The sequence below is a fragment of the Saccopteryx bilineata genome, chromosome 1 (assembly GCF_036850765.1).
Source record: "Saccopteryx bilineata isolate mSacBil1 chromosome 1, mSacBil1_pri_phased_curated, whole genome shotgun sequence".
NCBI classification, from domain to species: domain Eukaryota; kingdom Metazoa; phylum Chordata; class Mammalia; order Chiroptera; family Emballonuridae; genus Saccopteryx; species Saccopteryx bilineata.
In genome coordinates this window covers 221,510,554-221,526,087 of record NC_089490.1, presented here as the reverse complement: position 1 = coordinate 221,526,087, position 15,534 = coordinate 221,510,554, and the positions used below count along the sequence as shown (strand labels likewise).

The window sequence follows — 15,534 nt, the reverse complement described above, 5'->3', positions numbered from 1 at the left end:
TAGAAGGTGACAGAGGACAATCTGACTTTGGGTGGTGGGTATGCAACATAATTGAATGACAAGATAACCTGGACTTGTTATCTCTGAATATATGTATCCTGATTTATTGATGTCACCCCATTAAAAAAATAAAATTATTAAAAAAAATAAATAAAGAAAATAAAAATGCCTCTGATTTCTGAGTATTAATTTGTCCATTTCACCTAGGTTGTCTAATTTTTTGGTATACAGTTCTTTATAGTATTTTCTTACAATCCTTTGTATTTCTGTTGTGTCAGTTGTTATTTCTCCACTCACATTTCTAATTTTATTTATTTGAGCCCTCTCTCTTTTTTTTTTTTAGTGAGTCTGGTTAAAGGTTCATCGATCTTGTTTACCTTTTCAAAAAACCAGTTTCTTGTTTCACTGATCCTCTGTATTGTTTTTTTAGCCTCTATGTCATTTAATTCCACTCTGACCTTTATTATTTCCTTTCTTCTACTACCTCTGGGCTTTACTTGCTATTCTTTTTCTAGTTTTTTTCATATACAGGATTAAGTTGTTTATTTGAGCTTTTTCTAGCTTCTTAAGGTATGCCTGTAATGCTGTGAACTTCCCAGTCAGTAATGCTTTTGCTGTGTCCTATAAATTTTGAGTTGTTCTATGCTCATTATCATTTGTTTCTAGGAATTTTTAAAAATTCTTCTCTGATCTTATTGTTAACCCATTCATTATTTAAGAACATGCTATTTAGTTTCCAAGTGTTTGGGTATTTTTTAGTTTTTCTGTTGTGGTTGATTTCTAATTTCATGCCATTATGGTCAGAGAAGATCTTGATATGATTTTAATCTTCTTAAATTTGTTGAGACTGCTTTTGTGCCCTAACATGTGGTCTATCCTAGAGAATTTACCATGTTACTTGAAAAGAATGTATATTCTGCTGGTTTAGGGTGAAAGGTTCTGAAGATATCTACTAAATCAAGATGATCTAGTATGTTCTTTAAGTCTGCTGTTTCTTTGTTAATTTTCTTTCTTGAGGTTCTATCTAGTGATGTTAGTGGGTTTTTGAAATCCCCTACTATTATAGTATTGCTGTTGATTTCACCCTTTATATCCAATATCCATCAAAGTCTGCTTTATATATTTATGTGCTCCTATGTTAGATGTGTAGATATTTAATATAATGGTTATATCTTCCTGTTGGATTGCTCCCTTTATCATTATGTAGTGACCTTCTTTATCTCTTTCTATAGTCTTTGTTTTAAAGTTCATTTTGTCTGATATAAGTATTGCTACTCCAGCTTTTTTTTCCATTTCTATTTGCATGAAATTTTTTTCATCCTTTTACCTTCAGTCTATGTGCATCTTTTGTTTTAAGGTGTATCTCTTGTAGACAGCATATGTATGAATCCTTTTTTATTATCCATGCAGCTACCCTATGTCTTTTGATTTGATCATTTAATCCATTTACATTTATGGTTATTATTGATATGTAGTTATTTATTGCCATTTCATTCTTTAAAGCTGTATTCCTCTTTTTCAATATTCTTTTCCCACTTTGATCTGTTTACAACAGGCCCCTTAACATTTCCTGCAGCATTGGTTTGGTTGTAATGAATTCCTTGAGGTTTTATGTTTTGTTTTGTTTTTTGCCTGGGAAGCTTTTTATTTCTCCTTCAATTTTAAATGATAGCCTTGCTAGATAAAGTAGTCTTGTTCTGCATCACTTTGAATATTTCTTGCCATTCCTTCTGGCCTCAAGTGTTTCTGTTGAGAAGTTGGATGTCATCCTTATGGGGGCTTCTTTGTAGGTGATAGCCTATTTTTTCCCAGCAGGTTTTAATATTTGCTCTTTACCACTTAGCTTTGTTATTTTAATTATGATGTGTCTTGGTGTAGATTTCTTTGGGTTTCTCTTTAATGGCATTCTCTGTGCTTGTACTTGTGTGACTTTTTCCTGCATCAATTTAGGGAAATTTTCAGCTATGTTTTGATTGAACAAAGTCTCTATCCCTTGTTCTTTCTCTTCTTCTTTAGGAACCCCTATGATGTGGATGTTATTTCTCTTCATGTTGTCACAGAGCTCTCTTAGAGTTTCATCAGACTTTTTGAATCTCTTTTCTTTTTGCTGCTCTGCTTCCATGCCTTTGTTTATCTTGTCCTCTAAATCGCTGATTTGATCCTCAGCTTCCTCCATCCTGCTTTTAATTTCTTCCATTGTGGTCTTCATTTCTGATATTGTATTTGTCATTTATGACTGATTCTTTTTTATTATTTCAATGTCCTTTTTTGTACTTGCTATCTCTTTATTTAGTTGTTCATTATGACTATCTATTGTTGTTTTAAGATCTTTGAGCAATCTACAAATCATTATTTTCAACTTTGCATCTGTTTTAATGTCCTGACCCATTCAAGTCCTTTTCTGGGGATTTCACTTGATTTAATTGGGTTGCACTTCTCTACCTTCCCATTTTGTCTGTGTAGATTGTGGCCACTGTAAGCCTATGGATGTGGCCTCTGTGTTCCCTAGTTGTGGTCTTTCTGCAGACCCACCACCCCCTCTGCCGCTGCCTCTGGCATTCGAATACAGGTGTTGCAGGTGCTGGCTGGCTGTGGCTGTCACTGTGGTTTCTGCCTCTCCTCTGCAGGAGAGGCTGTGTTCATGTGCCCAGGTCTACAAACCTTGGCTTTTGCCCTTCAGCTGTGGGTGGGGCTGTGCGTGTGCCTGGGGCTGCAAGCCTCAGCACCACAGGCAGGGGTGAGCACCTTTGCTTAGCTATGGTTTTCCATCTATATCCAGGTTTTTGCCCTGCCCCCCATGTGTGGAGCTGCGCTCGTGAGTCTAGCTGCAAGCTGCGGGCTCCCCTGGCCTGGCAGGGCTGATTGCCTACACTCAGCTGTGGGCCTCAGCCTGTTCCCAGGCTTTTGCCTTGCCCCCACGGTCAGAGTTGTACTCATGCATTGAGCCACAAGCCCCGGCTCTGTGGGCTGTGTGGGGCTGCATGCCCATGCTCATCCATGGTTCTCTGCAGTTCCCAGGCTTTCACCTTTCTCTTGCAGTTGGCCCGCTGCTGGCTGGACCACTTTTGTGTGCCTCTTTCTCCCCTGCCAGGCAAGACTGAGCTCATGCTGGGCCTCAGAGCTGGCTCACTCCAGTGGCGATGGGCTGACATCCCGCTGCTGCCCACCCTCTGGCTAGCCCTCAGCAGTGTGGTTGGGGCACTGCACCTCAGATCCTAGACTCAGTACTGTATTCCTTAAGGCTCCCTCCTTCTAAGTGACTCTGCTCTGAGTATCGCAGAAGAGCTTGTTTGGCTGTTGTCCTGCTTCTCTTTACTGGTATTGCTGGTTCCAGTGGAAATATTCACTTCAGATTTAGGGAGTGAGTCACCCCAGGGGTTAGGGTGGCTGTCCCTCAAAGTGTTTCTGCCTGTGCCTCCTAGATTACACTCTCTTCCTGCTACTCTGGTCCTCTCATCTCTGCCTGTCCCTGGGAAGCCCAGGTTAGTGGTTGTGAAAGAGGTTTTCTGCACAGTTTCTTTAAGAGGAATCATGGGTCTAAGAAATCTGTCTCTCACAAAACAGTATCCTGACTTGTTTCACAGCTAAATACTGTCCACACACTGTGTTTGCATAGGCTCTGGGGCTGCAAGCTGGGGCTTTGTTCCAGGGCCCAGGGACCTCCCCTCTCTGCTAAACTCACTTCCCACCATGTGAGTCTCTCCAGGTTGGGCAGCCTTCTCTGCATTTCTGCTTTTTCTACCAGTCTCAGTGTGGCTTTTTCAGTGTTCCTTGGTTAAAGAGTCCTCTTAGTTTAGTCCAAAGTTGGTTTTTCCAGATAATCATTCTTAAAATTAGTTGTAATCCACCTTGGTTCTGGGAGGTGGAGGTTGGTATGTCCGCCTACTCCATCGCCATCTTGCCTTACCCAAAGTCCAGCATTCTAACCAAGCTGGTTTTCCTTACTCACATCCAGTTGTATCCACCTCTTCTTGAGTTTCTATTGCCTGCTGTTTTATGCTGTTTTTTGGGGTCTGAATGGATGTTTCAGATTATCCCAGACAGGATTGACCCTACAGTGTTGCATACCTTACAGTAGATGGCACTGTCATTGCAGCTTCCTAGACTCAGAGACAATATTTGCATTTCTTTACTTGTTTACTTAGTTATTTAGGATCATGGTGTTTTGAGCCTGGGAATCTAATTAAATCAGCAGTATCCTGATAGAATTTGAAACTCTTCTGGAGCATCATAGGAGGAGACTGTCAGAAGTGATCTAAAGTCGAGGGCAAAAGTATATTAAAGCTGAGGAGCAGAGAGACTGACTCAGCATATATGAGGGGCAGAGGTGAATTTAACCACAGGCACACCTGGCATGCACCCTGAGCCCTGACTTCTGAAGGGCCCCACAAAACCCCAACTTTACACTTTTTTCTAATAACACCAAGTTTGGTTTCATATGTGCAATTTTAACATTAATAGTACATAATATTTTTTATTTATTTAAAAATGTGGTTAACATGTATTTTTATTTTCCCTGTATCTTTTTTTTAAGGGGCCCGATATTTTCTTCTGTGCCCGGGGACCAACTGACCTTAATCCATCTCTGATGAGGAGCCATCTATCTTGAAAGGGGGGGTGCTCACCTTGCATGCACAGAGGAGTCATCAGGGCAGCCCTTAAAGCCATCCTGGACCCCAGAACCAGAAACTGCAGGGAAGATATCAAGACCTCTGTCTTTTGAAAAAAGCTGTCCAGGTCACTGAGATAGAAAGTCAAGTCCTGGCCCAGGGAAGTGAGCTGTCAGGTCCTTGTCCTGTCACTTTCTTGCCTTGCCTTCCTCACAGATAGTGTCTCTCTAGTTCATTCTCTCACTCTCTTTTCTTGCCAAGACAAAGATCTTATAAGAACCTTTGCCAGCCCACCAGAAGCTTGTGCTCATCCTCATGTTTCCTAAGGGCAATGTGAGCAACGATTACCCGAGATGAAGCAGTTCAGGAGGCAGTAGGGGGCAGCCCTAGGATCGTAAATACTGAGAACTGACAATTGTGTTTGATTCCTGTAGCACCAGCCACCCTCCTTCATTATTATCGAATTCTTTGAACAAAGTACAATTTTTGTTCTTCAGAATTACTCCTTTCCATTCTCCAGCTCTTGTCATCCAGGTTTAAGCTGATTCTGAGAACAGGAAGGCAGATGAAAAGATTTCGATTTTCTAACCTGATGGCCAAGCTGCAGCCTCATGTTAGTGGGTGTTCACATTCTGCCTCTGTGCCCTTGGCCGCCAACCATCTGCTAGTTCTGGGAGAAGCAGGTAGTAGAGGATATGGGTGGGGAAATCAGGATAAAAATCCCACAGGCGGAGTGCTCATTTTACCCTCTGTACGATGGTATGTTATTGAGCCCCAATAATCAAATCCACAGACTTTACCTGTCTTCTCAGCATGGTCATCTGTGTGGTATTGATATATGGTGGAATCCCTTCCACAAAACTCCTGAAGTTATCACAGAATGAAGGGGAGCAAGGGTATGGCCTGGTGAGGCAGGACGGCAGACAGGAGATGTGAGATGACACATTTTTTAAAAAAGCAATTTAGCCTCATCCCATGGTTTTTTTCTTCAGCTCTACGTTGGAGGTTAAGAATGACTCATTCTCTTGAGAACAGACTCACATGAACTAAGTTCCTAGGAGTGTGATGTATGTGTCAGAAAACCAACGTCCTGCTTGTTAAGAGTTCATGCAGCAAGTCCACACATTCTCTTCCCTTTGGAAGAACTCTACAAGAAAAGCCAGATTATAACCCAAAAGTCTGAGTCAGAGGAATTAGCCAGAGGAGTCAGCTAGATGGTCTTAGTCACATGCATATCAACCAGGCAGGGCCTGGTGAGCCGGGACATTTCATGGCCACTGTGGATGTTGGTGTGGAAACCTGAGAGCCAGAATTGGACCCAGAGAAGAGCTAGGTCAGGGCCAGGTAGATTGTCCAAGTTGAGCCCTCTGCCCAAAGAGGGGATTGCAAGCAGGCAGAGTACAGTGAGACCAGGCAGGTTGCCCCATTAGTTCGTTCAGTAAAGAGTAGGCAGCTGCAGAAATGATGCTATACCCATTTCCTGTGGCCACAGCTACATGCATATGAAGACAGATTTGAAAAAAATATATCATCCCAATTTTTGTTAGTAAGAAATGCATATGCTAAAAACAATCCCAACCGTATGCAAGAATGTACAGGGAAGATAAGAATTTTCTACTCTGTAGGGAAAACAGCTGTGTTAGGCTTGCTCATTGGTTTGCCGGCTGCAAGCGCTTTGCCTGATTAGTGTGTGAGCACGTGGCAGCGCCATGTCTGTATAGTCTGTGTGAGGCTATTGGTGCTTCCTTTAGGGCAAATTGCTTGCCCACCACTGTGAGGGGCCATTTTTTCTGTTTGTTCACCTGCTGCCATGAGAAGCAGTTTTCCCTGCCTGTTTGCTCATCCGCTATTGTGAGACTTTATTAAACAGAATGGCTCAACACTTTCTGGCTCTGCAGTTTCTCTACTGTATGCCCAGATCCAAAGTGGACTTGCCTGCCCTCGGCCACCGGCATCACACCCACCCACTGCTATTTGTTCCAAGCACTGTTTTAGACCCGCAATTCTAAGAAATTAATGCTTAATTTTTTTTAAGTGACTGCTTTCATATGTTACTTCCAGGGACTCATTCTATCAGTGTTATAGGGAATCTGAATGTTCGGGTCTCCAGGAGACCCGATGTGTGGTCAGGTTCAGGCACCAGCAGCTTTGCCAGCTGTCTCTGGAGGAGAGAGCCGTCAACCGGCTCGGAGCAGCTGGTAGTGGGCAGGGGCATAGCTGCCCCATGACACTCATTGTTCGTTGTGTCTGACTGACAAGCCTCTTTTCTAAGTGACATAATCTTTAGTTGATTCTGCTGATTTATTGCAGGCAGGCATTTGGGTTTTCCTATGTCTATCAGTACTTAGCTGTTATACTATGAGCATCTTGGTGTTATCTTTTTTTTTTTTTTTTAATTTTTTTTAATTCATTTTAGAAAGGAGAGAGAAAGAGAAGGGGGAGGAGCAGGAAGCATCAACTCCCATATGTGCCTTGACCAGGCAAGCCCAGGGTTTTGAACCGGTGACCTCAGCATTTCCAGGTCGACGCTTTATCCACTGCGCCACCACAGGTCAGGCTGGTGTTATCTTATTGTCTGTTCTTTTCCTGCACTTTTGGTTTTTAAAGTGATATAAGGATCTGTAGTCTGTGGGTTGAGGCCGTGAGGTCTGTTTACTAGTCACTCCTCCCATTGTGATCAAGTACCTCTCATGCACTGCCCATGGTCTTAGGCACTGACGGTCCAGCAGTAACCAAAGTAAGTCTTATTGTATAGGCCAATTCTTGTGGGGTGAGATATATAGAAAAACATTAAATAAAAAATGAGTTGGACATACCAGTCGGGCATTCAGAAAATTCAGACTTCAGTTGTAAGGAGCCATTCTTTAAAGTAATTGGCACAGAAATGGTGGTTAAAGAAGAAACTGGAAGGTCTCCAGTGGAGGGTCCTAAAAGAAAAAAGGTCCAAGAACCCAGTCCTGGGGCAATAGTTCATGAAGAGTTGGGGACATGAAGCAGCACGGGCCAAGGAGGCTGGGGGTGGGGGGACAGCCAGAGACAGGAGACAGTTAGGGCATGGCATCTCAGCAGAGAAGCTGTGCCAGCCCTTCGCCCCTGGGTCACTGAAGACGGCAAGCAGTCTATCCTGAATTGGAGGGTGACATTGTTGGGTAAATCAGTGTCTGGAACAGTCTCAGGGTCTTCATGGAGGAAGGATTATTAATTGAGAGTCTAAAGGGTGAGTAGGAGTTGGATAAGAATGGAAAGGAGGTTGCAAGGGAAGGTGAATGTACCAGTGGAGGTCCCGGATAAAGAGTGTTTGTTGGGAGGAGGCATGAGTCAGGTAGAAGGTGGCGCTCGGGAGCAGTGAACGGTGAACTTGGAGGGGAGAATTGTGGCTTAGGAGGCGACTCAACCTGGAGGGCATACACTTATCCTGAATTTGAAAAAGCATAGAATGCTTTAAGGCAGTGGCTCTCAACTTGCCATGGTTTACCCCCCAGGGGACACATGGCAACATCTGTCCACATTTTCACTTGTCTTCAGGGTGGAGTTCCATTGGCATCTAGTGGGTGGAGTCCAGAGAGCCTTCCAAAATATCCTACAATGCACTGGACATCACCCACACCATAGAACTGTCCAGCTCATGATATGACCAGTGCTGAGGCTGAGATGCTCCCAAAGCATCTGCTGACCTTTGTTTCTGCTGTAGGCCCTGCAGCGGGGCTGACCATGGAGTCCTCGTGTGGCAGGCTCACACAGTAGGTGGCTTCTTCCTTCCGTGTTTCCTCTTGATGTGGAAAACCATTTCAACATCATATTCATATAAGGTAGACAAGGGGAGGGTTAGCGTTACTGAGTCTGGTTTTCTAGCATAATTTCTAAGACTTCACCTTGTTATGCACTGGGTTCTTACCTCCTCTTTGCTGTATCTGTTATGCTTTAAAAAGGGGAAAAAAAAACTGAGCAATGCAATTAAATACAGTTTTGTGGTCCTTAATGTGATCTTAAAGGAGTGCCTCATCCCAGATGCTGGTGTGGTATTCTTCATGTTCTGCCGAGTGTGGCAGAGGAGTGAGCAGGGCATGCTGAGGACAAGGGTCTGCGTCACAGTCACAGATACTGAGAACGCAGAGACTGCTGCTTCCCAGAAGGAGGACTGGGGACCCAAGAGAGAACCTGGGGCTATGGAATGCAAGGATGGGCAGTGTCCTTCACAAGTGACCTGTCTCTCCCCCCAGTGCTACATGTTCCACATGTACATTGGCGTGCGAGTTGGAGGTGGCATCGGTGACGAGATCGAGGACCCGGTAGGCGACAAGTATGAGATCTATCGGATCATCTTCAACATCACCTTCTTCTTCTTTGTAATTGTAATCCTCTTGGCCATAATACAAGGTAACCAGGCACAAGAAGAGCTAGGATTTGAGCCACTGTGTCTCCAGCCACAGAGGGAGGGAGGACACCAGGCGTTTTCTGGGAGGGCTGTTTCTTTCACTTGAAATCTGCAGAGGGAAAAGCAGTGGCCTGGGGTCCTCGGGAGGTGGGGTAGAGGTGGGCCCTGCCTCTTTGTCCCTGCCACTGGCATGCTTGATAACTCCAGTGGGGAGTCAGTTAACCTCTTTGGGTCTATCAAACGGAAATTATACCAGCCTCTGAGCTGTAGGGTTGTTGAAAAAATTTTTGTTTTAAAAGAACACAGCTTGACCTGTGGTGGTGCAGTGGATAAAGGCATTGACCTGGAAGGCTGAGGTTGTGGGCTTGAAACCCCAGGATTGCCTAGTCAAGGCACATACAGAAAGCAGATACTACAAGTTGATGCTTCCTGTTCCACCCCCCCCCCCCCCCCCAATTCTGGATTGGGCACAGCTAAAGGTACAGGGCCTTTGTGGACAAACAAGTGCCACCTTGACACAAGGGACTGCGGGTGTGGTTTTTTTCTCAGAAAATGTTCATGACCATTTTCTGCTCATGCTTTATCCCTGCCTTGAATTAAATGTCAATAAATGTGATGTTACCTCTAAGTTCTGCAGACATAAAATGGTACACTTTTTTCAGTAAAATACACGAACAGGCTTGAAGGACTCATGATCCATTCTTCAGGTCATTACTGAGTCTAACAATAATGTGCTTTATTTGAGAGCAAAGTCATAAGACACTTGGAAGAAAATGTACTGCCAGTGTCCTAAGAGAGAAGCTGTTAGGATCTGGAAAGTTTATTTATCAGGAACTTGAGGAAAAATGATTCGAGACAAATTCCTCCCATTAATATGGTCATGTTGGATTTCCACATTACTATGTGAAAATCATATTAGTAGAGTTTTCTGTGCTTTACAACCCTAAATCCCAGCGGCTCCTGTTCAGCGTGAAGTCGGTTGTGATAGACTATCTATATTTGCCGAGTTAACTGGAGGTTTCTCCTGCCTGTTGCCTCATTTTTAACCCCTTTCAGGAAGACCAGGCCCCATAACTAGGCATTTCACTCCGGGTTCAGTGGGAACATCACGTGTGTGCACAACGTTCCCTGTTTCCGAGCATCACTTAGCATGGCTGCACATTTTCCCTTCTTTGGAAGGGTTAGCCAGGGCTTGTGAATTTAATCATGATTCTCTGGTTGATAAAGGTGAAATTGTGTCTTTATTTAACACTAGGTTTAATAATTGATGCTTTTGGAGAACTGAGGGATCAGCAGGAACAAGTCAAAGAAGACATGGAGGTCAGTCTTCACCCCAATTCAGCTTTGAGGCTGGTCAGAGAGCCCCAGTGGGTGAGAAACGGGAGAGGAGATGAGTGCAGCTCCCTCAGCTGGCAGGAAGAAGTGGGGGGCCCTGGGTACATGCAGACTGTCACATGGTGCCGTTCACCCCTCGAGGGGTGGGAGGCCCTTCATTGAGAATGATGGGTGCTTGGACAGAGGAGTAAACGGGATTACAGAGCAGCATGGGGACCCTTCAGGAGGAAACCCTGAGTACCGAGGGCTGGGGGCTGCTGTCTAGCTGGATGACCAGGGAAGTTCTAAAAGAAGGCATCCCAAGTTGAGTCCTGAAGATCGCAGAGATTTGGGTGTGTGAGAGAGAATAGGACAGTGAGGGCAAGCTCCCTCCCTACTGTCCCCACCGTGCACATCTCCAGGGCACCACCCACATTCGAATCTGTGAGAATGTCCCTACCAAGGTCATATGCACCTCTACTCGATTTTAGGAAATTTGCTAGGCACATTTTTTCTCGGAAGTGTAAGTGGTTGAACGTGATTATTACAACCTGGTGGTGGGGCTGGGGAGTGTGAGGCCTGATCATTAAGAGAAATTTACAGTGTAGCTTGTGGTCTGTGGGAAACAGGAAAGGAGTTCAACAGGATAGTGAGCCAATCAGAATTAGACTTTCAAAGATGGCAATGGTCTAAAACACAGGGAGTGAACCGGGAGGTGGCAGGACCAGGGACAGGGCTGTGGTCACCAGCTTCTTCTGGTAGATTAGGTTTCTGCTAAGTGCCCTGGGGGTGCAGGACCCTGACGGACTCAAGCAGTACTTCGGAGTTGGCATGAAATGCTCTGGTGGCCTGCCAGCTGCAGAGGATGAAGACTTTAGAGCAAGCAGGGCTGAGCCCCAGTTTCCAGCATGAGCCACCGAGGATGGCAGCTAGGTGACACTGCAGGGTGACTGGGAGGTGACACAGAGAGGTTGACATGCATGTGCTCAGCACACCTACATGGTGACCTTGGAATATATTGAGTAAACGAAGCAGTTGCCCGGAGTTGTGAGTTGCACCCTTTTGTTTGGTTCTCGGAACCCTGACATGTTAATGTTCCCTTTGTGTTGTAGACCAAATGCTTCATCTGTGGGATAGGCAATGATTACTTCGACACGGTGCCACATGGCTTTGAAACCCACACCTTACAGGAGCACAACTTGGCCAGTTACCTGTGAGTGTGCCTGTCTGGACTCAGCCTCTACCAACACCCCCCAGGGTTCCATCTCACCAGGAGCAGGACGGCCTCCTGTTCTTTGTTGACTGAGCTTGGGTTCCCCAAATCTCGGGGAGGAGGGTCCGAGCCAGGTGCACCCTCCCTGAGGAGCAGGTGCACTTAGGAAATGAGGCTGCACTTCGACCTGCGGTGATTCCCTCCAGAACGGGACACAGAGGGTGGACAGGATAAGCAGGAAGGAAGCTGAGCCTGAGCCTGGGCCAACCATTGCCTGTTGCCATAGAAACCCTCCAGCTGCTGCTGAGAGGTGTGGGGGTGGGGACCTCCCTTCATCTGAAGACCCATATCTCTTGTAGGCACTATCAGAAACAGTTCAACATTGCCTTAAAACAATACATGGAAATCTGGCTACTACTAGAGACTAGCTTTCACTGAAATTTGGTAAAAGACTCCCCTTACTTTCTGACCCAGTTTTAACATCAGAAGAGACACAGGGTAGCCAGAAAAAGGGTGTTGTGAATGCACAGCTGAGTGAAACTGGCGCTTTAGTTAACATTTGTAATCCTCAGATTTGCACACAAGTGTTGGGTTGTGATTCCTGCCCTGGGAGTCAGCGTGGACACAGCTCCAGGTGGTTCTGCACGGGCTGGCACAGAGCAGCTCCTGCAAGTGTAGCTCAATCTGTGCACACGTTTTAGTGCCTTAGAAAAACAATTTTAAAAGAAGGTCCTAAGTTTTGGATCCCTGTGGCTTTTTTTTTTCCATTTCATTTGAAGCATGAAGAGTGGAGGCTCAGCAGTCTCTGTTTATGCTGCTGTTCCCCCACAATCCATTCTGATCAGTCTCTGTCTCTGCAGGTTTTTCCTGATGTATCTCATAAACAAAGATGAAACAGAGCACACAGGACAGGTAGGTAGGTGGGGACCAAATCCTGTAGGAAACAATGGAGGGAAGTCCTACAGTTTGGAACAAAATGTGTGCATTAACGTTTAGGACAGGGAATTACCTGGCATCTTAACATGCCCCAGATGAGGCTGCAAAGCTTGCCTCTGTAGAGAAGTGGAAGTTCACAGAAATATCAGCTTTTGGTTGGTTAAAATGCTGAGTTCTAGTTTTGATCATTATAATGTCCTTGATTTCTAAATCAGATAGCCGATAATTTCAAATGAACTTCAGTGCACAGTTTTATGGTCATTCAGTTAAAAATAATTGCATATTAAGTGTCTTAAAATTTGCATATTAAATTCATATCCAGCTGTTAATGGTTTGAATTGGAAGAATAAATTAACATAATATTTTTAAAAGAACCCTCAAAATCATATACCACAAGTAGTTTTTTTGCATTATTATATTATGGTCTGGCTGGATAATAATTATTTGTTTATTACTAGAAGTAAGTAAGGTCTGGTACAGTGAGGAACTATCAAAATGTTATTGGGCTTCTCTAGTGCTGTCTGCATATATGTTGTAATTACACCATTATGCCTACATGATATATATTTTATATATATATATATATATATATATATATATATATATATAAAATAACAAATGTGAGTCCCTATCTTACATTTGTTGGGGAAAGACAAGATAATAACACATTGTCCTTACTTTTACAGGAATCATATGTCTGGAAGATGTATCAAGAAAGGTGCTGGGAGTTTTTTCCAGCAGGGGACTCTTTCCGGAAACAGTATGAAGACCAGCTGAATTAACTCTGACCCAGACCACCTTCGCAAACCCAGACACACTCCTCTTTCTGTCGCAGTTTCTCCGACTCTCTCTCTGTCTCAACTCTCTCTCTCTCTCTTTCTCTTGCAGACATCCTGCTGATTTGTGAAACGCCACCCTTATGTGCTTCCTGGAGCAGTGAGGATCTGACTGGGCTTCCCCCTATCTGTGTATTTTCTTTGAGAACCAAGACTGAAGAATAATCTAAACTCATTCGCAGACCACATAGGAACTCTGGAACAAAAGCCATTCTGGACACACAATCATGACACTGACAGATGTCCTTCTGATACTCCTGGAGCTTCCCAATAGGTGGGAGGTTCACAGAGAAGCGTCAGCTGCACCCATCAACCTCTTCACGTCTCCTCTTTGGAGGGGCCTCCACGGGTCCCCAGATGGCAGCCGCCAAGTGCCGCAGACACCAGTTAGGAAGGGAAATAGTACGTTACTATATGTGAGGGTTGAGCTATGTGCATGAAAAAACATCTTTATTTTCTTTAGGACCACTTTTTTTTCCTAAGGTTAATTTTGTGAATTTTTTTTCTTTATTCTTTTTCTTTGGTGGGGGAGGGTAAGAAAAGCAGCCTGTGCACTTTTTACAGAGACGGGTAACCCGTCTCAGGACGAGGGGCTCTTTGCATCCATGAATTCCCATGTTCCCCCTCACACGCTCCTGTTCTCTCATTTCTGTGATGCTCTGATGCAACCCTGCAACTCTGAAACCTTTGTATGAAACAAAAGACTGCAAAAAACACACTTTCAAAAGAAATAATTCATTGTATGTTTATCATGCAAGTTTAAAGGACCGAGAAAACCCTCAGAGGCAAGCTAGTCCCTGTGAGACAACATTCATGGTCACTGTTCCATAGTTCACAGCATGCCCTGGGCTCCACATGGGTCCAGAGCCAGTGTCATCCACCAGTGTGATCCTTTGTGGACCCAATGTCCTGGGTTTTTCTCTTTCAGTCACCTGTGACCAGCTGTTAAGTAAGGACTTCTCATCCAACTATTGTTTAATATCGATGCTGAAGCAGTATCCATTCAGGGAGTTTATCAGTTGCATCAAAAAACACGGATGATAAGATCAGTCACTCCATTTTTGAGTCCTTTGGAATGGAATGCCAATCCTCACAAATAAAAAGGCAGATTCAGAATGGAATCAAAGTCATTTTGCAAACATTAGAGCTCTTTTATTACAAGTCTGCTTGTTAATTTTAGAATTGTAAAACTGCTCTGATTAAACTATTTACCTAACTTGCTCACCCTCTTCTTTCTCTATTTCACTTATAACTGGGATGCATCATAAAAGGTTGAGCACCTAAGGTGAGGAGGGTCAACCCACCTCTGTTCGACCCTCCCACACTGTCAGGTTTCCCTGTACCCAGGCAGGTTTGCTGCGTTTATCATTACAGAACCTCAGACTTATCAGGCATTTTGAATCACCTACACTACCCTGTCATTTCCCTGTTTTGGGCTCACCTAGAGTTCTTGAAAACCACAAATGGCAGAAAGATAACTATATTGCATTTGAAGCCAATTTTTATACAGCTCTCATTTTGGAAAGCTCAGGGCAAATCTGTTTTCCTGTAAGAAGAGGGGTCCATTTTCTGAGACAATATGAGAGAGAATTGGTACACTACCGAGTAATACATCAAACATAAATGCTACCTGATGCTTGCTGTGCGCCAAGGGCTGCTCTAGGGCCATTGTCATTGTTCCTCTGATGGCACAGCATCGGAGCCTAGATTTTGCATGTATCTTTTGGCATCATTTTTATTGGGGAGAAGGAATCAATGTGGCTACCCCGGGAATTTTCGAGCCTGCTCAGGGAAATGATCTTATATTCTGAGGAGTTTGAATAAAGTAAGTCGGGCCAGCTCCCTAACATATCAAAGAGCACATCCCTCTGTGCCAGGAAACATTGTGGAGGAAGCATACAGTGGAGAGGAATCAATCCTTTTTTAAGACAAAAATCTGATAGATTCAGGTCTTCAATTTATAATGCCAAAGTTGGAGCTGATAGGAAATACAGCACAGGTGAGAGGTGAGCCCAGAGATTCCAAGTTGTAGACTGCTGACTGATTACTCTGGCTTTAGAGCCCTGGGGGGGACAGAGTGCTCAGAGAAAGAGGCTGGGGAAAGGGCGCTCTCCCCACCCTAAGGACTTGGAGCATCAGTATTGGAGGGAGAGCAACGAGGCAGAGCCAGTCGTTGGCATGATGACAGAGGAGGGCACCGTGCTCCCTTCTCAAGGCTGTGAAGTAATGGGAGAAGGGACTTCTCTTTAT

The 15,534-nt window shown here is 44.4% G+C and overlaps 1 protein-coding gene across 1 annotated transcript in view; it reads left to right on the top strand.

The window, feature by feature from the left end:
• The window catches only part of LOC136319466 (ryanodine receptor 2-like), a 190,264-nt gene extending 176,552 nt beyond the window's left edge, over positions 1-13,712 (top strand). The window contains 5 exon segments of the mRNA XM_066252720.1: positions 8,831-8,987; positions 10,241-10,305; positions 11,412-11,512; positions 12,373-12,424; positions 13,135-13,712. Coding sequence (XP_066108817.1) covers positions 8,831-8,987; positions 10,241-10,305; positions 11,412-11,512; positions 12,373-12,424; positions 13,135-13,230 — 471 coding nt within the window. The 3' untranslated portion in view covers positions 13,231-13,712.
• Positions 13,713-15,534: the final 1,822 nt, after the last annotated feature.